Genomic DNA, 26,398 nt, shown 5'->3' on the forward strand with positions numbered 1-26,398 from the left:
ATCAATGGTCTTTCCCCCAAAACACAGGAAATATTTTTAAAACTGTTTTGTGTAATTTTCAATTTTCAATCTGAAAAAAAAATCCCAGAAATAAAATACAGAGATGGGATCATTTCATATTGAAGTAGAAAAGTATGTTCATTTATGTCAATGGGTAATTTGCATTGCTCTGGCCCATTTTTCTGGACTCATTCTCAGGGATGCACTGCTCACACTCACTGCTGTCAGACAAGGCCCCCAATATATTCATTTCCCAACCAGCTGGGTAAGGCTTTTCATACACCACATGCTTTTTAAACATGTATTCTTTTACACTGCTAGGGAAAACTCAAGCCTGAGGCTCTGCTGTGACTAAATTTGAAGAGCTAAGAAGATGAGTAAAAACACTCCTCTCTCTAATTCCCCCTGCAGATGAGCAAGCTTCCCTTTGCTTGCCTTCATGGATATTTTGCAATCCAGACTCACAGGGTCATGGGCAGCCTGACTGATGGCTCCTAAGACTTCCACATGAACACTGTACGTGTATGAATATTTCTGCCTCTCTTTGAGGCCCAAATTTCCTTCCAGGAGTGTAAGGAACAAGGTTTTGGTCCTTGAAATTAGCATCTGTGGAGGTGGGTAAATAAAAGGTACCTCTGTTCCACTGGCTGTATTACAACTTGTTGTTTGCTTGGCATGTGCCTTTGCTGGAGCCAGGACATTACCAGCTGAGTTAAGGGGATCAAGGTCTCATCTTCAGTCATAAAATTAAAATTAAAATCTGCAGAAGAGCCTTTCTAGGCTTCAGACCCTGTGTTTGTGAGTCTGTATTTGTGGTTCACATTTTTTTGTCTGGCTTCTGAGCATTGGCTTGTGGCAGACATGTTTCTACTCACAGTTTTGATTTAGGGGCAGAAACTGGAATAACAAATGCCTGATCAAGCAGTAGCTCGTTATGTTTATAACTGGAAATAATTTATTCAGCTAATAAATGTCAGCTTGTTTTCTCTGTGCAACCTGGTCTAGTGGAAGGTGTCCCTGTCCATGCCACGGGGTTGGAACTAGATGATCTTTAAGGTCCTTTCCAACTCAGAATGTTCTGTGATTCTATGATTATCTGAAGCCACCTTTTCCCAGATCAAGTCGAACCTCCCCTTTATTGCACCACCGTTTTGCAAGGTATCTTAAACATTACCTGGCCTCTTCAATTAATTTTTTTTTAACCTTCTGAAAAGAAAGCGTCCCCAGCTGCTCAGCAGAATCTCCCTCGTTTTTAATCTTCTCAATATTATTGCTGTCCTCTAAAATTGCTCACCCATCGCTATGCCTAGCTGACACGGAGGTGCGCACCTCCTGCTTATTAAGCACTTGCAATCAGCATAGTGTGTGCAAAATAAATAAATAAAAATAGGTATTTCCTAAGAAGATATGAGTATATCGCCCAGAGACTGGGACCGAAACCTGAAAAAGCAAGCAAGGTTCTCACTTGGGGAAGAGTTTAAGCGCTCGCTCGCCTTCCGGCGAGGACGAGGCGAGTTTCTCCCTGGCAGCGAGCGCTCCCCCGCCTCTCCCCCGCTCGGGGCTCTCCTTTGTTCGGGGCCGGGCGGCGGGGCGGGACCCGGTGCGGCCCGGCGGGGGCAGCGCGGAGGGGCCGAGCCAGCCCGGGCGGAGCCGCCCCGAGCCGCGCTCTGCCCGCTCGGGCCCTCGCTCACCTCGGGGCCCGCGGCATGTGGCGAGCGTGGCCGGCGCTGGCCCTGGCCGGGCTGCTGCTGCTGGGGCGGGCGCCGGCGGGGCGGGGAGCGGCCTGCGAGCCGGTGCGCATCCCGCTCTGCAAGCCGCTGCCCTGGAACGTGACCAAGATGCCGAACCACCTGCACCACAGCACGCAGGCCAACGCCGTGCTGGCCATGGAGCAGTTCGAGGGGCTGCTGGGGACCAACTGCAGCCCCGACCTCCTCTTCTTCCTCTGCGCCATGTACGCGCCCATCTGCACCATCGACTTCCAGCACGAGCCCATCAAGCCCTGCAAGTCCGTCTGCGAGCGCGCCCGCGCCGGCTGCGAGCCCGTCCTGCTCCGCTACGGCCACGCCTGGCCCGACAGCCTGGCCTGCGACGAGCTGCCGGTCTACGACCGCGGGGTCTGCATCTCCCCCGAGGCCATCGTCACCGCCGAGGGCGCGGGTGAGTGCGCGGGGACCGGCACCGGCCCGGGGACAATGGGCGGCGGGCGGGGAGGGCAGCCCGGCCCGGCAGCCTCCCCTCCGAGCGCCCTCGCCTTCTCTTTGCTTTGCTCTCCGCTCTTTTGCCGTCTTTTCCCTGCCTTTAGCGGCCGCGCCGCTGCTGGGAAAGTTTTGCTGTTGTGCGCAGAGAGTGTGTGTGACAAGTGACAGCCCCGCCACCGTGCTGGGGAACGCGTACAGTGCGGGAGCTGCGGGCCTCGTTCCACACGAACGGGAAACGCTTTCATGCCGCTCTTCGGTGATCCAGCGGCTGCTGGCAGAGAATGAAGAGCCACCCGAGTGAGGGGCAGCCCCCGGCTGCCGGCTTCCCTTCCTTGCCCCGCTCCCTTCTGCTCCTCTCTGCTCATCTCCAGCCGCTCCCACCCGGAGCAGGTCGCTCCCTTCCTACACGAGGCCACCGCTCCACAGACTTTGGGGAAAGATCTGTGCCCGGAGGAGTCCCAGGCAGGAGCTGGGGGGGGCTGAGGTCTCCCCACCCGCTTCCTATGCCACTGGTGGCACATACACACCTGCAGGGGAGAAAACATGCTCATCTTAGTGGTCAGCACTGAAGGTACAGGTTACAGCGCAGGTTCCCCAGCAGGTCCCTGGGCTCTGGAATTATAGCCAGGTGAGTGAAGTGCAGCTTTCCATTGTGTTTTGTTCCCGACATCCCTGAAGCGAGCCAGGTGCTGCCTTCTGCCCCCGAGTCATCTCCAGTGCATTCCCGATGGTGTCTGACCGCTGTGGCCTCAGAGGGGCTGCGGGAGCCCCTCGGTGCATCCTGTTCCACCAGCTGAGCTCACTGTGATCCCACGGGAAGGTTGTGCTGGGTGTCTGGCTGCCATCCAGCAGTGCTGCAGGAGGCAGGAGCATCTCTGCACAGTCAGGTGAGGACTGCTGAGGCTCGGGCTACCACCATGCCACAAACCTGCTGTGGCTTGGGGATCCTGCTCTCGTCACAGCTGTCCCTGGGCTGGAGGAGTTGGCAGGACACCGCTCCAGTGTGGTGAGCTGAGCACCACAGAGATATTGAATGCGAGGAACAGGAAATTAGAGCGAGCTAGTGGGTGGCTATCATGAGTGAGCTCTAACCTTTTACAAAGTGACTGCAGTTCCTGTATATTTTCAGGAAAGCATTTGCTGCTGGTGGAACCAGGCTACCATTCTGTTTGATGCAAAGTTGCAGTGCTGGTGGCTCTGCCAGACATCTCCATCAGGAGAGCAGTGCTGGGGTGGGAGAGCAGACCAGAGGGCTCAGAGCAGAGCAGCCCCCATGCACCCCATGAGCTTGTTGTGCTCCTCTCTGTTTCCCTCAGTGCCCACAGCTGCAGTGCTGGGAGCAGTGGATATCACCTCTCTGTCCTCCCCCAGCAGTGGCCTGGGAATGAAAGGGGGATTTTTCGTGCTGTGCTCAGCACAGTATTTTACTGTGCTTCTGTCCCACTACCAAATGCTTTATGTCTCCCACTGCCAGTAATGCCAAACGCTGTAATTCCTGTTTTCTTCTCCTAACAAAATATCACGCTTCGGTTTCCTGACCGTGCTCCCCAGCTCAACCTTCCCAGGTAAGCTGCTCTCTCCATCTCCATTTATTTACAGGCCAGACAAACACTATTCCATCTCTGACTCTATTATCCTCTGGACCTCTTGAAACCTCCATGCCCTTGTATCTCCACTCATTAATGCTATTTCCAACTTCTAACTGCTTCCCTCTTGCCTTTTCCTGCTTTTTTTCCCCAGCCCATGAATGCAACCATCTATTTTTGCCATCAGCTGCTGCTCTCTGAGGGCTGCAGTCCTGCTGGGGTAGTTTTGGGGAGATGGGGTTTTGAACACCAAGCACCTTTCTCTGCAGCATTGAGGTGCTTTCAAAACCACCTTAAAAATGGCTCCAGCATGAGCTGGGTTTGGCAGGTCTGCAGCAATTTGAAAGCAATCACATTCAAGTCTGGAGGGAGGAAGCTTGGCTGAAATCGCCCCCGAGTTACCTATTTCTGAGGACCTCAGCAGTACAATAACCTCTTTGAGGGATTCCAGGGCCAGATCCATGAAAACTCTCTTTCAGTGAATGAGAACCTGATGACATTCTCATTTCTGGGCTGAATATTTTGAACTGATGCATTATGCACCAGACTGAAAGAATCCTTCTTGAGGGAATAAAACTGTTCTTTTAGAAAGCAGGGGGAAGGATTCCTGTTCTAGGAAGAGGTAAGGTGAACACTTTCAAATCCAATTCTCCAAATAAAGGATTGCAGCTCAGTAGAAGACATGAATAACCAGCTGCCTGATGAGTAGCGTGCAGAATACCTGCTCTTATTTGCCTTCTGCTGTCTGTAAACTACATCTAATAGAACAAGCAGAAATATAATTCATTGTTTCATGGCTTTCTGTTGTAGAAGGGGCTTTTTCTATTCTTCAGAAGTGAAATCTTGCTTTTACTTTCATTCTTCTGCTACCTGTAACAGGGTTCTGCTGTTTCCTTTATTCTTGAGGTTTCTGCATTATTGCTGATGGACATTAGAACATTTGTCTTGTCCCTTCCATAAAAGGGAGCAGCCTTAGGGATGATGCAGTCAGTGTTTGCCCTTGTCAGAGCAGGGACTGGGTTCACAAGCCCAGTTTCCATCAGTTATATTCCCTGCATCCCGGTAGCCTGTGGCTGTTGCAAAATACGGAGGAACTGTGGTTGGTAAAATCTGTGATAAATCTCAGTAAGAAGTTCACTTTCAGCTGTTGAGGCACACCACAGATGTCTTGTAGGACATCTTTCCATTTGAGCCCAGGTGGTGAGAAAGGTGTAGACACCTCCTGCCAAGGCAGGACCAAGGGGCTGCTGGCATGGTGAAGGTGTGGGGTGAAGGGGTGAAGCAGCTGCTGCTCTCTCTGTGATGGAGAAAGCTGACAACAGTGCTGTGTTTTTGGGCTCAGTTAGAGGAATAGCTGTGCACACCCCCTGGGCTTGTGCTGCTCTCCAAAACCTGAGTGGGAGTGCTGATTGGGAGGTCTTAACTTCCTCACCTTACAGAGACCAGCTTAAAACAAGTGTCATGTGGGAAGTGTAGGTTTCTCGATTTTTTATTTTCTTTGGGAAACATCCGGGTTCCTTTAACAGCCAGAAAGCAGAGGGATGCTGCAGGCATGGTGTGGGTGTTGTAGAGGCAAGTGTGATGCTGAATATTTTGGCTTTTTGTGGAGGATCCAACAAATCATCATCCAGGATGGAGAATGAAAGAGCATCTTGACAATACATTAACACCCCATATTTCAGATTAGTGCATGCTAATGTCTGAAGTTTCCTATGGCATCTGTCTTACATCTCTGTGAGGTCCTGTTCACCTGCTCCATATATTTCAGTCTTCACATGCATGTGCTTATTCTTCCTCCAATCTATCAGATTATCTGCTTCCCTCATTCAGGCCCCTGTCAAACCTTCTTAGGTCTGTGAAGCAGCAGGGACTGCTGAGGGACAAAATTGTCTCAAATCTAGAATTTCAGAGGCAGGACCTGTCTTTAGTTTAGCAGGTAATAAGTGGCCAGTGTTGGCATTGGGATGCTGACTAAAAATTTGACATGTGTGCTGTGGCTGCTACTGCCTAGCAGAGTGTTTATGTCTCAAGTGAAATGTTTATTCCTGTTTTGAAGAGGGAACTAGCAACAGAGCAGTGTGATGTGTACTCTGCGTATTGGAAGACAGATCTGTCAGGCAGGTTCTCTCACCATATCTTATTTAGATAAGAATATAGCTTCAAGGCATGTTGGCCTGTTAATAAAGATGTTGTGGAAAAGGGAAGCCACATCCCAAGGTATCAACCATGTGTAGTTAACACCCAAACTATTGTAAGATGTCTAAAGAGAACTTTGAATTTTTTTTTTTTAAAAACACCATCTCTTAAACATTAAAGAAAATTACAGATTATTCACATGAGGGACACCTCTTTTCTTAAATCATATGTTAAGCCATGATTCCTCCATGCTGCCCAAGTCCTCCATGTCTGTCTGGATGAGTTCATAGTAAGCCAGTATGTTAATTTGGCACTGCAGGCTTAAAAGACAAGTGAACAAGCCATTTCTCATGCTTGTTTCTTATATAGTATTAACTTAATTTCCAAAACAGTGGCTTCCAAGTTCCAGATCAAATATGTTTTCTGACTCAGTCTTTTCCTAGCTCTACTTAGAGCAGTTTGACGTGCACAGTGGTGCTGGGGGAGTGTTACAGGCTGTGCTAAGGACAAGCAGTCATGCCCATATTATTGTTTATAAAGTTGGGATTTGTTTAGGTCTTTGCTCAAAACTTGGGAGCAGCCTCATTTCTCAGTTAAATAGCACAATGATTACAAGCTTCAAGCCTGAAACAGGACAGGAGAGGTAAATAAGAGAATTTAAATTTTAGTAATGAAGATAACACCAGTGGTGTTAGGCACTCTCACTGCTGTTCAGCTGCCTTTGTAGGCTGAGTCCCCTGGATTTTACACACTTACTGTGTAAAAAAATAAAAGTTATTTTGCACACTTACTGTGTAAGTGGCTTTTATTTAGCTCTTGTTTTGTATTATATAAAATCCCTCTGAAAAACAATTAGTTAAGATGGCATCTTGGAAAAAACAGTTTGGATTTTGTCCCCTGCTCCTAAATAAAATTTAATAGGAAACTTTTGGATTTGACCTCTGGATAGTATCCCCCTCTTTGGCAATCCTGCTAACCATCACTGACAGGTATTTATTTCAGAAGGATTGCTTTGCATAGACAGAACTTGGCAGAGGGTTTGCCTGTGCAGAGAAGTGGAACAATAGGAAGTCAGTTGTTTGGGGCTCTTTAAATAGCATTTTTTTCACCCCCTTCTGTCTGTGTTACAGCTGAAGGTCTCAGCAGGGCACATCTCCTGGTTGGGAGAGGCCTCTGTCCATCAGGCTGCTAGGGACAGGGGCTGGCTGGGTGCTCACAGCCACCTGAGATCTGACAGGTGGTGTCTGTAGGTGACATGTAGGATCTGCTGCTGGCAGGCCTGGCCTGGACCCTCTTCCAATCTCCTGTCCCTGCAGGGACCAGCCTGTATGAGCTTCACTGGGGAAAGGGTCAGAGAAATGAGAGGACTTTCCTGAGAGATGTCATACAGTGGCAGAGGTCTCCAGTCCCCTCCATAAGCCTGTCCATCTTAGAAACCAGTCATCCCTGAACTGGCATGAGTGCATTGGAAGGGATAAGCATCAAGGCAAGGTCAATACATGCCTGGCCCAAGCCCTCCCAAGTCCGAAAATAAACTACAAGCTGATGTATCAGTGCCTGTTCACCCCTCCTTTGCTCACTGGTGGACACAATGCTCTCATGGCAAGGCTGCACTGCTGCCTTTGTGCAGGCACTTCCATCAGTGGCTGCTTTGCACACTGTCTGAATTCCTCTGGCTGCACACACATTGGGTGTTACTGGTTTGGGGTAGGACAGGTGACCTGGCAGTGCAGAATTAGGGGATGTGTGGAGGCTGGGGTGTGTTGTAATTTGGTTAAGAAGAAGTTGTGCACTAAGAGTGCACGGGAACATCTGGCATACAGCAGGTGAGCTCCGTGCTTGTTTGCAGGACCAGGTTTATAGTGGCCATATCAAGTGCTCACCAGTCCTCCTCCTGTTGGTGTGAGCTCAAAGGACAATTCCTCAGCCAACACCCACGAGCATCATGTTCCACACGGGCCAGGGAAGGCTGTGGACCCTTCATTGGGCTCTGGTTTATTTTGAGTTGTGATTTCAATGTGAATTGGACTAGGTTTGCTCAAGCACCATGAAGTCATGCCTGCTTGGATCCATCCTTGGTTTAGGTAGGGACAGTGCACTTCAGGGCTTCTTTTTCCTTCTGTGGGTGGAAGATGGTCAGCATTTAATCTGATACTTCTCTTGCCTTCTCCGTGATGAAGATTTTTTCCTGTCCCCAGTAACAATTTTGATGGAATGGGGAACGTGCTTTGAAGGTATCAACAAACTATCCCTGAAATGCCTGTCTTGGTAGGAATTTTAGCTTGCTGGGCCACATGAAAAGCCAGAGGAGTTGGCTTGGTCATATGCAGAGAGCCTTCAAGGAAACCTGAGAATGTTTTTGGTGACTGAGTGAGAGGAGCAGTGGATCTGTAGAGCTTTCTCTGCAGGGGTTTTGGATGCCCAGAGTGCTGAAGTACCTAGGCCAGTCCTAGGTACACAGAGAGGTCTGTATGGCCACCTCTCTGTGGCTGGTGGCTGGAGGATTTTGCAGACCTCTTGTCTCTAGTTGGAGCAGATGCTTTTACCACATCAGAAGGAATTGTAGATTTAAAGCTACAGCTTGGCTGAATGAACAAGACAATAGATAACTGGCCCAGGAGAGGAAGAATGAGAAGTGTGGTCACCCTTTTGTTTACCATTTGCAGAAGGAAGCCATTTCAATTCCACTTTGATCACATCCTGGAATACCAGAACGTATTTGATACAATATAAAATGCGTTCTTGATACATTGAGAATAACTCAGGTGAATAATCAAAATCAAACATGTAAGTAAGAATCAGCTTGTATAGATTGGCTTGTTAGAAGGCAGCAAGGTGAAGATTCAGAGGTTCTATGGAAGTACCTGATTGCAAAGATCAGATTGGCTTCATAAAAATATAATTTTTTTTCCTATAAACAAAGATCCTGTGGTAGTTTGAAACTTTCTTTGCAAGAAAATGGATGTGGTGAATTATTAGCTGTAGGATACTGAATATAAAAGAGCATCTGTTGAATCTTTCTATGCCATTTTCTATACCCTTTGCTCTTTATATTGGTTAGAATAATTATTCCTGAAGTCTCATTTTTTTTTAAGGTAATTGTTATGTGAGGGAATTCGTTGTTTTTCAGTTTTACTCTTGCCCTGACTGTGATTTAGCTGCATCCTCATTTATGTAAATGAAGTTTTATATTGCTGTGAGTAGTATAAGTATTCATTAAGTGGAGATTTTAATTTTTTTTAAACAAGGATGGCAAAATTAGAAGGTTAGCGAAGTAATATTATTTTTCTTGCAAACAGGTATTTATTGAATTTGTGATTAAATAATGATCCTGGCCTTTAACATTTAATCCCCACATCTAAAGCCATCACGAATACTGAGTATCATGAGTGTCCTGGTTTTCTTACAGCTCAGGCTGCAAGAGAGGAGCATTTGTTACATTGGTTCTACATTGTAAAGGCAGTGAAGTATTATTTAAGAATCTAAGAAGGTTGATTGTGGGATGCCAGATTCTAGAACTGGAAGAGCAGCATAAACGACTTAAGTGTGCAAAATTACAGAAGGGCTTTTTCTTTGAAAGCTTATTTGTTTTTCCATTTTATGTGCCATTCTAATAAAGTATCCTGCCTCTCTCCCAGTTCTTGTTCCTATTGCATTTATTTTGTCCTTAGCTCATTCAAGGTTATATGCATTAACATATTTTTTTTTTCATGATTAAATGTATGTACAAACCCATTAAATTGTGTGATTTAATAAATAGATTTGAAATGATACATTTTACTAATGTGGGACACTCTCCACTTATGAATGTGTCTGAAAGCAGTTCTTTGGGCATAGTGCCTTTTTAAACTTCTCTGTTCCTTATCTGTCCTTCAGAGCAATCAGTGTGTGGGAAGGTCTGAAACATTTATTTTGGCATTTACTTCAACAGTATGATTATGGTTGGTTGATTTGATTTCCTCAGTAACCAAAAAAAATCCCCAAAAGTAATTTCTCCTTCATCATCTAATTAAATGCAAACACTACATGTGTTTTCTGTAGGTGATCAAAATTCATGGCATGAATGTCAACCCTTGTCTGAAACCTGCCAGTCTGTAGCAATGGAAATGGGATATTTAGTCTGCTTCAGCATTTAACATGATGTGCTGGTTTCAGGTGAAATTTGGGTAAGACGTTGTGTCAGCTTCACTGGACTGACCCCATGAAAATTACAAACTGTTTATTAGTAAAGCTATTAAGTTTCCACCTGCTAAATATTAGAGAAAGGGAAAACATTGTCGTGTGGGTGTAGTGAAATAATCCAATATTAAAAATACTAACATTTCTTTCCATGTTTTACAAATCCATGCCAGATTTCCCTATGGATTCTAATAATGGCAACTGTAGAGGCGCCGGCATCGGTAAGTACATTTTTATAAAACTGTATCATAAGCTGTAGACTTTCAAATCCTTTAAATATTTAATTAAGTAAGGGGGGTACTAAGTGATAATTACTTAAATACTTACTCTTGACTGAGAAGACTGTAGATTGTGCTTTTGCATTCCATGGGCAGGTGGGATTTGGGGCTGGTCAGCCTCAAAATGTCCATCAAAGCAAGAGGGCCGTGCTGGTTTTACTAGAAGTTTTGTCTTGAACAGAGAGTTCATTAATAATCATTAAACTGACTTTTCCCTGGCCAAAACCAGTGAAGATAATGGTTCATTCTGACCTTAAAGTCTTCAAATTAAGTTCAGTACTCTTTGTAGATAACGGCAATACTCCTGTTAGCCTGAGGAAGTTGAGGGTGGCACCCTCTGAGGCTGATTTTATTCAAGCATGTCCCCTGTTGCTTTTTATTTCTGTTTTGGTTTTGCTGGAACTGAATAAATCTGAATAAAACCCCTTGAGGATTACCACTACTTGCCAATGCAAAGAAGCAAAGCCTAGGATGGTAGCTAATAATTGTAGGAATGTGAATATTTTGCTCAAGCAAGCCAGTGACTGTAGATTTCCTTGAATTTTATTATGATTCGATCCAAAGTTCTCCTCTTACATCTTTGTCAAGAATATGAGACCTGGAAGCTTAGCATTACCCTTTCTTTCCTTCTGCAGAGGTGCTGGTGAGCTACAGTGTGCACTGATGTTCACTCCAACATTATAAACACCTGGGCATGGTTGTTGAACCTAACATTAGATACCTATACATAGAATTTCATCATTAAGCTCTGTGACCAAATTGCAAAATTGTATTAGTAATGCCCAGTTTATAACACAGTTTAAAAATTTGATCAGTAGGTCCCAATATGAAGGCAGCTGTATTGGTGCAAAATGTTCTTTAAATCACAGTTCAAACCCTCTAGAAACCCAGGTACAGTTAAAAAAACCTCATAAAAACAAGCTTTTTAACAAGCTTTGCTTTAAATTGTCTTGAGCATGGGACCATGTCTGGAAGACTTGCTGAAGATATTTGTTACTAACATTAGTATCTTAATAGTTTGAAGCCCTTTTCAATTGTGTCCCACAGAGAAAGCAGGGATTTCCTGATCGATGCAGACTGTACAAAGAGCACAGAAGCTTCACTTTCAGCATGAAAGCAAAGCTCTCAATGTCATATATCCAAAATGTGAAGCATATCTTTACTGCTGCCTGTGCAGAGGCATGCAGAAGGCATGTAATTCCAGTGAGTGACCCTGCAGTGGAAGAGGAAAGTTTCAGTCATGTTGTTACTGTTGTGATGCTTTTCAATGACTGAAGGCAAAACCAGACCTAAAAAAAAAATCCCACCTAGAAAATAGGGTGAGGATGCACAGAAAACTTGCTGATGCAATATCTGCTGATATCACTGCCTTTTACTGTACACACATGATTTCTGGTTCAGTGTGCTACATCAGTTTGAACTGACAAACACAGTTGGACCACCAAAAAGGCCGTGTTTCAAAATGGCTTTATTTGTATGTTCAATAAAGTGAATTTACAGTTTTGCCATTGTAAATAGAGACCTTTGGTTCATTTGTTTTGCAAATAGCAAACTGGTGTATTTTTTTTAAATCCTATTCTCAGCTTTGTGATTTCTGCATCTTACTGCTTGTGCTGCTGTGCATGGTCACAGGGAACAGGACTCATGGGTTATCCCTGTTGGAGACACATTTTATTCCCTGGCAGTGTCTGCTGGCAAAACCTTCCCCCTGAGTCTGCCTGGGGGTTTTTTTGGGAGACCATTTTACCTCTGTTGGCAGTGAACCACATTGTTTTCTGCTTGATCACATGCTTCTAAAGTCTCTTAGAAAATTTTCTAGAGTGTTTTTTTTTTTTATCCTTTATCTGGGAAGAGTTTGCCAGGTTTTTGCCTGTACAGGTCAGCCAGGTTTTCAACCATGCATGCACGTATATTTAAGATGACACACATGTTTCTTGGTAGCAACCCATGGGGAAAACCATTCTCCTGTGTAGTCCATGTCTTTTGGCATTTACAGAGTGAAGTTTTCAAAGAGAGATTTTGAGCAGTTGGTAGTCCTGTATTTACTTGAAAAGAAAATTTAATCTCAATCAAAACCAGTGGGAGCCTCTGCTGCTTGTCTCTGTGCTTGGGACGTACTGTTGTGGTCTCTGAGCTCTTCTGGTAATTCTGGCAGCTTCTGAGGAAGCTGTCAGGTAGGATGGGATTTTCCCTCAGCATCAGTTGATGCAGTACATTTTTATAGCCACATTTTTTGGGTGTTCCCACTCCCTGGGGGAAGGTCAGCATTTGCCTTCCTTTGAAAATCACTGTACCTGGAATTGGGAGAGATGAATTGGTTCTGGCTCTGACCCTGGCAAATGAGTTTTGTGTTAGTTTCTGTATCTCTAAATAGTAATTAGGAATAATGCAGCATTTTGTACAGCTCTTTTAAATGTAACTTTAAGAACTTCCTGGGGTGCCTAGGAGGTTCTTCAATAAGAACATGGGCAGCTCTATAATTTAGAAATAGAACTAGACTAATAAAATATATTCTAAAATTAATCAGTGTTGCCTTGAAACTGAAGGAAATGTGAGACTGTGTTCTTGTCTTGCAATTTAGTCTATTTTATTTTGCCTGGGACACAGTGCAAAGTACTGTAGAGTGGTACAACTTGCTGGACTTGAGTGCTGAGGTGCCCGTGTGAGTGTGGGTCATAAAAGCACATCTTTTATGCTCTGTTTCAAGGCAACTTATAAAAGGAGCTATAATTTGGCCTGCAGTATCCATGAGCTCACAAAGGCAGAAGGGAAGCCAAAAATCACTTCCCTTCTCTGCTTTTGTTACTTTAACACGAGCACATAGAAAAGTCTGTAGGACTCTATATATAGATTCCTGAGGATGTGTTTGAAATTCAAGGAAATAATACACTTTTCTTTTGAAATGTTTTCCTCTTTCCTGTTTTGTTTTTTTTTTTTTTTTGTATTTTCAACTACAAAAATTCTTCCAATGGAAAATAAATAATGATTTGAGAAGTTGGTAACCGTATGATTGCATCTCTTTTTTAATTTTTTTAATACGCTGTAATCTTATATAGTGAATAAAAGTTCTTTTTCAGACTCTTCATGTTGGATTTACCTAAATCAACAGCTTATATGCATTGAGATTTAGAATGATGGTGTATAGAAATAAGATGCATTGAATTTTCTTCCATTTATGCCAAATCAAATGTCAAAATAGATGGCCATGCACATGTAATACTGGGATCTGCTGTTTGAAATTACCCCACCAAAGCTGCTCTGCCTATTTTACTAGTGTAAAATAGTGTTACTAGTGTAAAATAAGTAAATATTTGCAGTAGAACAACCAGCCCTGAAACACCAGTGGTGTTTATGAACACCACTGTGGGTCTGGAGCTTCAGTGTTAGCATTCCCTGGGCACTAATGAAAATGTTTTTACCTCTCTTAAGAGTTCCCAGCTGTCTGGCATCTGCACCTTTGGAAATGCTACTCTGACAGTGCTCATTTGTGTTGTTTTTTGGAGGCTATCCTTCTGGCCACAAGGGCTGAGAATTTCTCTATTTTCATTAAACCTGGGCTTCTGGGTCATAATACAATTGTGTAAAATTTACACAATTCCTAATGGTGAATTCAGTGGACCTCTCAGCAACCTGATCTAGTTGAAGGTGTCCCTGCTTATTTGCAAGGGGGTTAGACTAGATGGCCTTTAAAGGTCCCTTCCAATGGCAACTATTCAATTAATGCTTGCTATCCAGAATATCCCAGTTTGCTAAACTAATCTGAGCTACATAGGGTTCAAAAAAGTGTTCAGTCTGGCACTACCATAGTATTTTCTTTCTGTGTCTCTCTTATGGTCTGTATTATAAAATGAACAGAAAGGAGGGAATTCCTCAAGTCTTGTGCAGAAGAGAGAACAGCATTGCAAGGATGGAATTACAGCACCTGTGAGCCCAGGATTGAACCTTGAATTGGCTTAAAATGATGATTCTGTCACTTCAGACTCATGTGTGTCTTCGTTGTTGTGTTGTGGTTTGGGTTTGTTTTTTTTTTTTTTTTAAATTTCAGTATATCAGGTTTTCTCCTAAAAAACATTTAATGTCTCATGCACAATTCCTCATCTCCCAGCAGAACAGGCCAGGAATGCCCTGTGGCTTTTAGTATTTCACTGCAGTAAGCAAGTCAATTCAGTGAAATTTTTGTTAGGTGTGAGCTGAAGGTTTTGGGAAGACTGTCACTGAATACATGCCCTTTTCTACCTAAACAAAGCTTTCTGTTTCTGTAGACCGCTGCAAGTGCAAGCCTGTAAAGGCTACCCAGAAGACTTATCTACGCAACAACTACAACTACGGTAAGAGCAGCTGCTTGGCCAGCTCCCAGCTTTTTTTAAGGCTGCAGGAAGGGGAAAGTTCTCATTGAAAAAAGCCTAAAAAGTTCACAGTTACTGATGGTAACCCAGTATTACTTGTTGCAGGAGGAAGGTGTAGTCTGAAACATTTCCAAATTAAAAGGATGGAGGGGATAAGCTTAATATGTTAGCACAAGAGTAATTTTGGTGAGTTAGTTCAGTTTTAGTGCTGGCATTTGGGGTTCATGTACTTCTCTAGTGTGAAGAGTGATGCAACAAAAATGACATTGTGGGCTGCTGTGCCTGAACTGCCTTTGTGATTTCAATTATGCTCAGCTTTTGCAGAGGGGGATGTTTTTAGTCGCTTTCATGGCCACTAGCTCTCCATGAGATCCAGCAGGTTCTCTTCCTTCTGGTGTATTCAAGCCAGCTGTGAGCATCTTGCCAGCTGTGTTATCCTGTCAGCAACACCTGTAAAAGTGCACATGTCCTCATCTTCAGGCATTTCACAGCTCCAGGCTCATCTGTTCCTTCATGCTGTTTGTTTCAAGCCAATTAGGCCAATGAAGCCGCTGAATACTATGACAGGAACTGAACAATTGGGCCCTTCCTTACTGCAAAAACCAGGCCTTTTAGAGCATTTAGGCCTTTCCCAGTTACACAGTTTTAAATCACAACAAGCATAATCCAACCAACAAGCATACACCACGATGTGAGCACACAATGTTTATATAACTTGTTTTTCTGCCTCTAATTCAGCTGAGTCACTTTCCCATAGCCCTTTTCTGCTTAGCCAAAGTAGCAGGCCTGAGCCATGGTTTTACATGGGTAACAAGGCCCTTATTTTATAAGGCTCTACCTATATGCAACACTTCATTTTTTCCCATTTTTAATCAGGCAAAGAGCCTTAGGCTCAGTGAACTTTAAGGCTTTATTTAAATGGTAGCAATTGTATAGTAAATATTACAATTCCGCATTTATAAAAACAGAGTCAGACAATCTTTTAAAAATAGTTGCTGTTAAAAGCTATAAAATTATAACTGTATTCAAAACACATTTTTGGTCACTTGTCAGTTTTACAGTGTTTTGGTGGATTTGTTTATAAAAAAATTGGAGTGACTATTCTCTAGTCAGAAACTGCATATGACAGAGTCATTGAGCATGCTCCTGTCCATTTTCTCAAGCTTTTGAAATTAAATAGCTTTCAAAAGGCATTTGAAATACCTCCAAACTAAAGCAATATTTTATTTTGAGATCTTAAAAGGTTTTGAGAAAGGGGATTACTTGGGGTAAATTGTGTGTACTAGATGCACAATTTAGTGTTTGTTGGCAATGTTATTTAATGTGCCTGGAATACATGCTGGTTAATGATTGTTATGGGCAGTGCATGTGAAGTGAGATGTGTAAGTCAGTGGTTTTCTTTCTTTTATATTGCCTTTTTCACATAGGAGACATTTGGAATTTGGGGTATCTCCTATTTTTAGTGTGGAAAGGGACTCTTGTTTGCAGGCTGTGAATGATGTGGCATTCTTTAGAGCATGACCTCTGGGTTGGCTTTGCATTTCCATGTGGTATCAGTTCACTGGTCACCATGAGAGAATGAAAAGCTTTGCCTTTGAAAGGCAACCTTTCCTCCTGTGCAACTTAAGGCAAAAAGAAAGGGTGAGAGAGGAAACAATTAGAGAGATCATTGGGTCAAGATCAGGAGCATTTGGAGTTCATAAAGAGCAGAGCAGATTAGTGCTGGGTCACTGGAGAGAATAAGAAAAGGTAAGGGCCTGTCATCCAGCAGAAGTAGCGATATGAGAAGTTTTCATGCTCATTCACTTTTTGTGTGAGGTTGAGAGTGATAAAGTTTGCTCATCTGTGCTGCAGGTAGTCAAAGAGGGAACAGTCACAGCTCAAGGGAGAGGGAGAGCATACAAGAAATAGATTTAATATATTTAATGTGGAAAGGGTGAAGAGGAAAGGAAGGAAGGAAGTCAAAGCCCAGCTTTAACAGGATGTAAATCCAACTGGTACGTAACTCCTGCTCCTGACCATATTATTGAGAGACATACGGAGCTGCCTGGAGCTCCTGGGTGGAGGGTGAAGTAATGAAGGGAAGAGATGGAGGCAGAGACATTGCAGGAGTTATCAGGGCTGAGCTTCTGATAAAGGACCATGCAAAAGACTAATCCCAGAGGTCACCAAGAACAGTTTAGGAGTGACCTGCGTTATCTGCTGCTTCTGACAATGCTCTTTGTGACTTTTCCCCAGTCATTCGGGCTAAAGTGAAGGAGGTGAAGACTAAATGCCACGACGTCACCGCAGTAGTGGAAGTAAAGGAGATCCTGAAATCTTCCCTAGTGAACATTCCAAAGGACACTGTAAACCTTCACACCAATTCTGGCTGCCTGTGTCCACCGCTCAGTGCCAAGGAAGAGTACATCATCATGGGCTACGAGGACGAGGAGCGCTCCAGGTAACTTTACGTGTCATCGCTTGGTGCTGCTGTTCCCCTGTCATAAAGCTGAGTGCCAGAGCCAAAAGGAAGGAAAACTTGGTGTGGGTGTCTGGACATCTCCTTCATGATGTTCAGGGAGGAGGGCAAGGCTCTCTGCAGGCACAGAGATGCTAAGTCTTGTGTGTGTTGGGTTGTGTAGCCTCCAGATGGAGTAACTGGTTGTCTCTGCTGTGTAGGTTACTCTTGGTGGAAGGCTCCATAGCTGAGAAGTGGAAGGAACGTCTTGGGAAAAAAATAAAGGTAAGAAAATGCCTCACCAGAAGTCAAATGTTGGGGGTGCTATAAAGCATCTACCTATCTTTTCAAAATATGGGAAGAAAATGCATATGCTGCCTCCTGTTAATTAATGTAATGTGTCAAAAACTAACTTGGTGTGTTATTTGCTGTATTACTTAGAACTGCATGCTGAGTAAATTAAAGGGATACATTAAATTACTCCAAAGTATCCCAGTGTAGCAGCAATCAAAACCTCTGTCTCAAAAAAGCAAATTGCAGGAGTCTTTTAACTCTGTGGGCAAGCTGTGTGTTCCACAACACGTGCCTGTTTAGTTGGGGTGGTGATACGAATTAAGGTAAAACAAACAGATCAGGGGCTTTACAAATGTTTTTCAGAATCAGTCAAGGTTATACTTTCAAGATTTAATATTATTTAAATGGAGTTCTGCTCTCACCAAATTTTGTGGATTAGCAACTATTTAAAATTAATTATTTTAAATTAACTATTAAATTAACTATTTTAAATCAATCTTCCAGACTTGGCTGAGGGAGGAACCTGATGGGGAAGTCATGTCATTGCAATGAGCTCAAATGCAAGCCATGCATTATAGAATCATGGAATGGTTTGGGGCTGGAAGACCTTAAAGCCCATCTTGTTCCACCCCCTGCCATTGGCAGGGATACCTTCCACTATCCCAGGATGCTCCAAGCTTGTCCAACCTGGCCTTGGACACTTCCACAGCTTCTCTGGACAACCTGTGCCAGGGCCTCACCACCCTCACAGACAAGAATTTCATTAATATAATATAATATAATATAATATAATATAATATAATATAATATATAATATAATATAATATAATATAATATAATATAATATAATATAATATAATATAATATAATATAATATAATTTGTCACTTTAAAGCCATTACCCCTTGTCCTGTCATTACATGCTGTTGTTGAAAAGTCCTTCTCCATCTCTCTTTTAGCCCCTTTAGGTACTGGAAGGTACTCTGAGATCTCCCTGGACCCTTCTCCAGGCTAAGCAACCGCAGCTCTCTATATGAAAATACATCTCTTTTTTTCTGACTTAAATATTTCCTAATGCCTTCCAAGTTCTGGAAGGATTACTTCTTTATGTTTTGATGCACTGCAAAGTATCAGTGGTTTTGAGATTATTAGGAGTGTCACTTTATACAGAATATTCTTATTTTGACACGGTTTCTCAGCCATTCATTTGCCATAATGGTTGAGCCTGTGCAAACCAGTCTTCTCCTCCACTCAGCTCTTTCTTCATCAGTGTGAGGGTCACTAGCAGGAGAATACTGTTGTGTTTATAAAAGCAAGATTTTCTGTGCACATTTCTCACATCAGTGGAGATTACAGGAGTGAGAAGGTACGGGGATCTTATTTCAGGTTGTTGTTTGATTTGGCAGAACCCTAGGAAATCCAGTGCCACAGAGAAAATATCACATTGCTGCCATGGGCTGACTTCTGCTCAGTTTCAGTTCTTGGGTGGTAACATCATTTGTTGGAATTTTTTTGGGGGAGCACACTTACTCTCTCACTTACTTCCTTGTTGTCTGTTGTTGAGGACAGTGCCACGTCACCACCACCACTAATCATCATCATCATCATCTTCCTTTCCAAGAACATCCATCAGCATAAATATGGTCATATCAACATAAATATAGTTGTACCAACTATATTTATTATGTGGGGGTTTTTTTTAATGGGATTTCTGTTGCCTGCAAAACAGATAAATAAATAAATAGTAATATTTTTTTAAAAAAATTAAATATTACGATTACACATTTGTAAAACCAGAGTCAAACGACCTTCATTTAAAAATTAAATAATTAAAATGAAAATAATCAAATAATCAAATAAATAAATAAATAAATAAATACATAAATAATTAAAATAATTAAATAATTAAAATTGAAAATAATTAAAACTATATTAAATTAATTAACTATTAAAATAGTTGCTGAATAACTATTAAAAATAGTTAAAAGCTAAATAAATTATGACTGCATTCAAACACTTCTTTGGTCGCTTTGTTAATTTTTTTAAATTAACAAAAATCCCTTGGCTGTTTTTTCATGCTGCTTCCCCTGAAGACATTAGCATGATTAGCTTCATTTAAATTTCATTATTTCGGAGGTGAGTCCCCCTTGTGCTGAAGCCATTATGCCTTGTGTCAGACCCTTCACCCACAGAGGCTACAAGAAAGCTGGGATTTCAATGACAATTTAAATGACTTTCCCCAATAAGCTCTCACTGCGCCCTTGAGCCCGGTGCAGGGTGCCATGGTGGAAACACCAACTTCTGTTAAACTTTTGTTTTGTTTCTCTGCTCTTGCTGCTGTTTGTGGTTCCGTGATCTCTCTGGTGATTTCTTTGCCTTTCCATCTGCAGCGCTGGGATCAGAAACTCCGCCACCTTGGGAAGGGGAAGGGAGAGGCTGGACACAGCGACTCGGCTCCCAAGCCTGGCAATCCCAGCAGTGCCCAGCAGCCACGCAGTTAAACCTGGGCTGCTGCACGCTGACATGCAGGGGGACTGTCTACCAGGACTTCATTGTTGGAGCAGCAAAGGAGGAATTGCACTATTGCACGTTATATTCTATTGTTTACTACAAAATAATGTTTTAGCTTTTATTAGTTTTTATTCTCCCTCTCGTTTTCCAACTTTTTTTCTTTTTGGATATGTGCAAGTTCTGGAAATGTATATTTTTTTTTTTTTTTTCTGTTACTAAGAACTGTAGAAAACTGCCCTTATGAGATGAAGAATGAACATGTCCTTGTCTATCTACCTTTTTATCCCCTGAATCTTCTTTGGGAGAAAATTCTGATGCAAGCAGGAATGAAATCTGGCAAAGACCAGTGCTTAAAGTCATGACTCACACTGGCTTTCCCTGTTCACTCTTTCTTGGTCACTGTTTGCTGAAACTTGCTCTCTTTTGTGTAGGTTGTTATTTGGGCTTAAGTGTATCATTTTTTATATTTGAAATATAATTCTGAAATACATAATTTTTTTTTTGTTAAGAGAACTGTTTGAATCAATACAGTTTTATTAAGTTTTCTTACAGATAAACCACTTGTATAAGGCAGAGTCTAAATCTTTCCTGCAACAAACACAATGTGCATTTACACAGGGAACCCGGGTTTTCCAGTGCTTTGGACCTTGAAGGAAAGATTGTCTAGTTCTGTAACCATAATTTATAACATGTTTCTTCTCTTATAATGGCAGTTTTTTTCCCCTTTTCTCAGCTGAGTTATAGGAGTAGACAGACTTGCCAGGCCTGCTTCTCAGTACAGCTGCAGTTTTAGCCTTTTGATTTTGTGTTGTTATTCTTAAGTCCGTGCCTACATAAACAAATGTTCAATACATAACATATGTCCAATAAAAGAATTGTAGTCGCCAACACAGACCTTACCTGACTTCTGAACCAACATCATACTGCTAATACTACTCTTGAAAATATAAAAACCAAAAAAACCTTAATTTTTGTGTTTTAGTAGAATTCTTTGCTGATGGCGCCAGTATATTTGAAATTATCTTTGTTTTTCCTGCTTTCCCTTGCTTAAAAGAAATTAAAATGGGGTACATCAAAGAGCAATCCTCTTTGGCATAGTCTGCAAAGAAGAACCGGCTCTACTTACAAGGAACAAATTACTGTTGTGTTCTAGGTGTCAGTACTGTCTTTAGGGCTGCCTTCCAGTAAGAAAATAGTGTTGAGTTGTTGGGTGGTTTGAAAATATGATGATAAGTAGGACCAAAGTATTTGTGAATCTTACAGTAATGCTGTTTTTAAGATTTCAGTTAATAACCAGCAGTCTTGGGACAGGTCTTCCACTGGGCTGGATACCAAGAAAGTTGGAAAAGAACAACATCCTGCAACACTCAAATTTTTATTTATTATTAAAGGAATAATTTAGGGGAAAGATTAGTTCTGAAAGCTGGCAGAAGGATATTAATCCTCCAGGTATTAAATCCCCAGTATTTTCTCAGAATCACATAGATCACAGAATTATTTAGGTTGGAAAAGACCTGCAGGATCATCAAGTCCAAGGGTTGATTGATCTCCACCACGTCAACTAGACCAGAGCACTAAATGCCATGTCCTGTCTTTTCATGAAGAGCTCCAGGGATGGTGACTTTTAACAAGTATTTCTACTGACTTGGTAAATAATGGAACCATTTGTTAAGTTGTGTTTAAAACCTCAATAAGAAAAAAGTGAGCAGCATTTGTAATAGTCACACATGTCATGATATTACAGTGAAAATATTTCCCTAATTGGAAGCCACCAAATTGCATTTTTTCCAGAGGAGTTAAGCATTTTTCATTAACATATAAAAAATGAGGGTGGCATGATAGGCTTCTTGGAAGAGGCAAGAGGCAGTTTTTGCAATCCCTTGATTAACTGAAGAGCCTTTTGCATACTCTGACGCTGCTTTTACGCCATCACAGTGATTTTGGTGACTGAACCTCTGCAGCACCACCCAGACTCACTTGTGCTGGTACAAATGACATCCAGGGACCAATGAGATACAGATGGCACAATATCAATTATTTCAATAACTTTGAGCAGTATCTCTCACAAATGTGTTTTGTGGCCTGGAGCACACTGAAATATGCTTTTGCTCTAAAGCTGTACTTACAGCTTTACTACATCTGTGAAGGCTTTATGACAAACTAGACTACTCCAAAACTGCTGCTAAAGTTAGACCACTCTGAAACTGGTGTTTTAAAGTGACTTTATTCAAATTATAGTCTTATTAATTTAACATAGTTGCACATTATTTTCTTGCTTCTTCCCCAGGAAATCCCTTTCTACCCTTTTTGTGCACATTTTTGATCTGGTCCTATATTAAGCTTTCAAAAATGCACTATATAGCACATTCTTCTGTAGGAGCATGCAGCCCTCAGCACAGTGTTTTCAAAGGCATCCACTTGGGGTGCGACTTTGCTTCAATTTGTAATGGTTTTTGTTCCTCCAGTTTTATTAATTTACATAAACAATGAGTCAAAAACAACAACATAGCTGCTCCCATTTGAAAACATCACTGTGATGCATATTGGATATTGTAGCTTGGTGCTTCCATTCTCATCCACACCTGGTTCCTGTGTTTTCCAGATGTGCTACCAGCACCATCAGCTCTGCCTGTGCCTGTCACACTCAGTATAGCAAGGTGAGCATCACCATTGAATCAGCAAATCCTGTGAAGCATATTGTCAATCCTATTTAATTATTGGGCTTTGGATTATGTTTTTCTCTCTTTGTTTAAGTACTTGGTGAGTATCAGTTAATGTGAGAAGGAAAATCTGCTGCACAAAAGGCCAAGAAAACCAAACTTCTGAGTTATCATGTTTAGTACTGTCCTCCAGTCCTCACTCTCAAAGCCTTTGGAAGAAATCAAGGTTTCTTATTTAACATCTTGCCTAATTAGGTCCCTGTTTGAGATTCCCTGTCAGGAGAATTAATCCATGATGTCAGAGGTTTATATCCAAAAAGGAGACAGAGGATTGCTGGAACTTTATTTGAACAAAGGGAGAGGCCGTGAGACATTTCCCATGAGGTCTCTGGGATTGCTGGAGGATGCAGCCTTCTTTTTATCCCAATTTCCTGGCCACATTTCCCTCTCTCTTTCCCCATCGGCTGAGGTACTTGAGAGGCACAGACTTCCCAAAGCCCCTAATACAGACCCATCTTTTCTTTGTATCTCTCTTCTTTTTCTTTAAGTCCAGGAATTTAGCACAGCCTTGGGTGACAGTCTGTGTCAATTAGAGGAATTAGTGGAATTCCTCTGGAATTTATGGTCCCTCCCATTGCTTCTTTCACCTATCAGGATCTGGCTTTATCTACCAGCAGGCTCACAGCTTGTTTGTAAAGACACATCCTTCTTATTCCTTTCACCTGAACAACCCATGCAATTTAGAAGTAGAGGCTATGGTGCGAAAATGTGGTGCTTTTTTAATCTTCCCTAAGTTGGGTGGAGCTTTGCCTTATATTCCCAAGTCCTGCACTCAAACTGGGTCAGTGTATGCTAAACAGGTAGTGTTTTATTCAGTTAATTTTTTTTTTGTAAAAGTCCTGCTTCCCATCCAGCATCTACATTCCTCTCTTAAAATAAGATACTCCTACTTCATCTTTCAATCCCCATAGCTAAAGCCAAAATGAAAATATTGCTGTGTGAGGATGAAGAAGAGGAAAATGTACAGTCTGGGAGCAAAGCTACCCCTGTCACTGCAGAGAGAGCAGCACCTGACCTCAGGTGCCACCAGGGACAAGAAGCAGCTGTTTCTCTCATAGCCTGTGCTTCTCAGTGCAATGCTGGTAAGTGATTCTGCAGTTCTTGCAGGGCTCTGCCCTCCCTGGAGCCTAGCTCTGTCACTTGCAGGAAAAAAATACCTTGAATTGCTTCAGAGCACTGGCTGCACCAAAGTGTGGGCTCTGGTGGTGTGTCCCTTTTAAATGACTTTTCATATGCTGGAAGGAAGGTTGATTTCACTTTGTTTCCCAAGATCTTACTGAACAGTTTAGAGACAGTGTATAGCTTTTAATCTTGCCTTTTTAGCTGCAGTGAAACTATTTGAAGGTCATGGCCAGTCCATTACTTTTGTAAAAAAAATTGTAGCTCTGAAAAAAGCGCTCTGTAGTCATTCAGAGTATTTCCTTGTTTCATTGCAGAACTTGTTTGTTTGGAAGCAGTACTAAAATCCTATAAAATGAGGGCAAACTGAACAGCATGTGATAGCCAGCTTGTTAAATGTTGTACAGTGTGGTTATTTTACTGGGTGATGCACATGATGCACATACCTACAATGCACATGTGACCCAGTATCATGGGATGTATAGAAGGGTTGATTAAAACCATGCCTTTTCCATATCTGGGTCAGATTAGTCCTGAAAGAAAATATGCAGCTTAAAATCTCTGTGAATAATTAGCCTGACAAGTTGGTGCAGCTCAACAGATGAGGAGGGAGGAGGAATAAACACCAAAGTTGCTTATTCACAAGCAATGTCCTTAATTTCTGGCAGGGGTTCACCCATGGCTTTAATAAATCTGCTCCAGACAAGTTAGCAGTGGCATGAAAATAACAGAGCTTGATTTCAGCCTGGGAATTACTATTTTGGAGTATATTTCCTTCCATTGAAGCCAATAATTATCAAAGTCTGTAGGGTGAAAACAACTTGTACATTTTGAGAAGAGCACAGTTGAATGAAGAGCACAGAGAAAAGAGCCAGTGAGAAGAGCACAGCTCAGTCAACCAGGGTTGCAGGACTAAACTGGAATCAGGGTATTCTTTTTTTGTAATAGTCTAGCATATGGAGACTGAGAGAAGCATCAGTTCAGCATAGTATCAAAGATGGGATGAAATACATCTACCCTGAGTGATGATGCCTTAAGTTTTGGCTTTCATATTTTTCATATTCTATGTTGCCTAGGTATGTAGTTTTGAGCTTCATAATAAGTGTTAGTGAGCTCTCTTCACAGAGTAGGTGGACCCTTTTACAATTCCTAAATTCATTTTCTAGCTTGATACCAAGGACAATTATCACAAGTTTCAGGCCCAAAAGCATAAACAATGATGGACTGAAGAGAGAAAACACAAAGGATGGAACTTCATAACATGAAGCTGTGATTGGACAATTAACCCTGATATGCAGATGGACCAGAACTTATAAAAATGTGAGACCTCATGAGCAGTCATCCATTTTGTGACCATTTTTAGGTCAATCTTGGGTGTAGCCCTGGCCAGGCTCTTGTACTGCCCAAGGTATACCCTTTAAGGCCTTTCAATAAATACCTACTTCATTCTTAACTCTGTCTGGCCTCTCTTCTAGGTCAGCCTTCTCAAGGCATCAGTGACACCCTAGACTTGCTTCCTCATTCCCTGGCACAGCAACATAATTTAAAAAATAAAAAGTCCTGTCTGCCAGACAGTCCAACAGCTCCCTGTCCTGCAGGAGAAATCCTAGTAAGTCATTCTGTCATGCGTGGAGGGGTATTTGCATTGCCTCTGGTACAGGATATTTTATTATTATTCACCTTGGGCAGTGCTGTTGGAGCTTGGGAAGATGCAGGCTCAGGTGATGATTGATGTCTTGCTGCACGTGAGCTGTGCAGTTGCCCTTTCCTTAGGGTAAACAGCAGAGCTTTATGGATAAGATACATTCCTGAATGGTTGCTGGCAGGGAGGGTGACACCAAAACGTAGCATAGCCAGAAAACTGGTTCAGTGTCACTGACAGCACCACTCCAGCACAGAGGTCAGCTGCAAAAGTGCTTGGGCTTGACCCTCTTTGCCAAAATGTTCTTGTTCTCTGTGCTTTGTGGAAAGAGAGGAAAAAGCATAGCTTTTTTTCCTGTAGGGTCGTTGGGTGAGATGTGTTTGGCTGCCCCTCTGACTTGCCACACTGGGGATTGCAGTCCCCTATCCTGAGCACTGGGTTATTTAGTGCCTGGTTCTTCCCACATTTCTCAGCCTCTGGAAAGCATCTGCCTGTGCTCCAAACCTGGAGCTGCCTCACACAGGGCTTCTTGGACATTTGCTACACCTCAGTTTTTCAGGAGAAATATGTGCAGATGCAGAATTAGCTGAAGCCACCTTAGAAGCAGCAGCTGGTTTGGGGGGCAGCTTCTCTTTGGTTACAAAGTAGGGCAGATGAGGACATAGGAAATCCTCAGGCTGAGCTACTCCCTCAGTAATTTTTTACAAATGAGCCTAGGTTATGCTGTAAAACCCATGGGAAGGACTCCACATTTGTGCTGACTGAGCCCACTGCTGCAGTCCAGGCTGGGGATGGCAAAGCAGGTCACCACTTCCTTCACAGAGCAGCTTAAATGCCTAGATGGAGCCCAGATAAGACTGGTCATGCAGGAGAGATTACTGGCTCTGGAGTAACCCTCCTGTGGCCAGTAGGGTGTTCTGGGCCAGCCAACTGTCCCTAACCTTCCT

The 26,398-nt window shown here is 42.6% G+C and overlaps 1 protein-coding gene and 1 long non-coding RNA gene across 2 annotated transcripts; both read left to right on the forward strand.

Annotated features, from left to right (window-relative positions):
* The first annotated feature begins 1,679 nt into the window (after positions 1 to 1,679).
* On the forward strand, positions 1,680 to 20,938 carry FRZB (frizzled related protein). The gene is made up of 6 exons (XM_005528916.3): positions 1,680 to 2,160; positions 10,276 to 10,323; positions 14,643 to 14,708; positions 16,965 to 17,169; positions 17,388 to 17,451; positions 19,850 to 20,938. The coding sequence occupies exons 1-6, from the start codon at positions 1,707 to 1,709 to the stop codon at positions 19,958 to 19,960; spliced, it is 948 nt and encodes a 315-aa protein (XP_005528973.1). The 5' UTR covers positions 1,680 to 1,706; the 3' UTR covers positions 19,961 to 20,938.
* Positions 20,939 to 23,365: 2,427 nt separating this feature from the next.
* LOC148183885 (uncharacterized) lies at positions 23,366 to 25,110 on the forward strand. The gene is made up of 3 exons (XR_015773049.1): positions 23,366 to 23,490; positions 23,602 to 23,772; positions 24,976 to 25,110. It is a non-coding gene; the product is annotated as an uncharacterized LOC148183885 (long non-coding RNA).
* The last annotated feature ends 1,288 nt before the right edge of the window (positions 25,111 to 26,398 follow it).

The sequence above is a fragment of the Pseudopodoces humilis genome, chromosome 8, assembly GCF_049639895.1.
Source record: "Pseudopodoces humilis isolate 2021_Gansu_Grassland_sample_001 chromosome 8, ASM4963989v1, whole genome shotgun sequence".
NCBI classification, from domain to species: Eukaryota; Metazoa; Chordata; class Aves; order Passeriformes; family Paridae; genus Pseudopodoces; species Pseudopodoces humilis.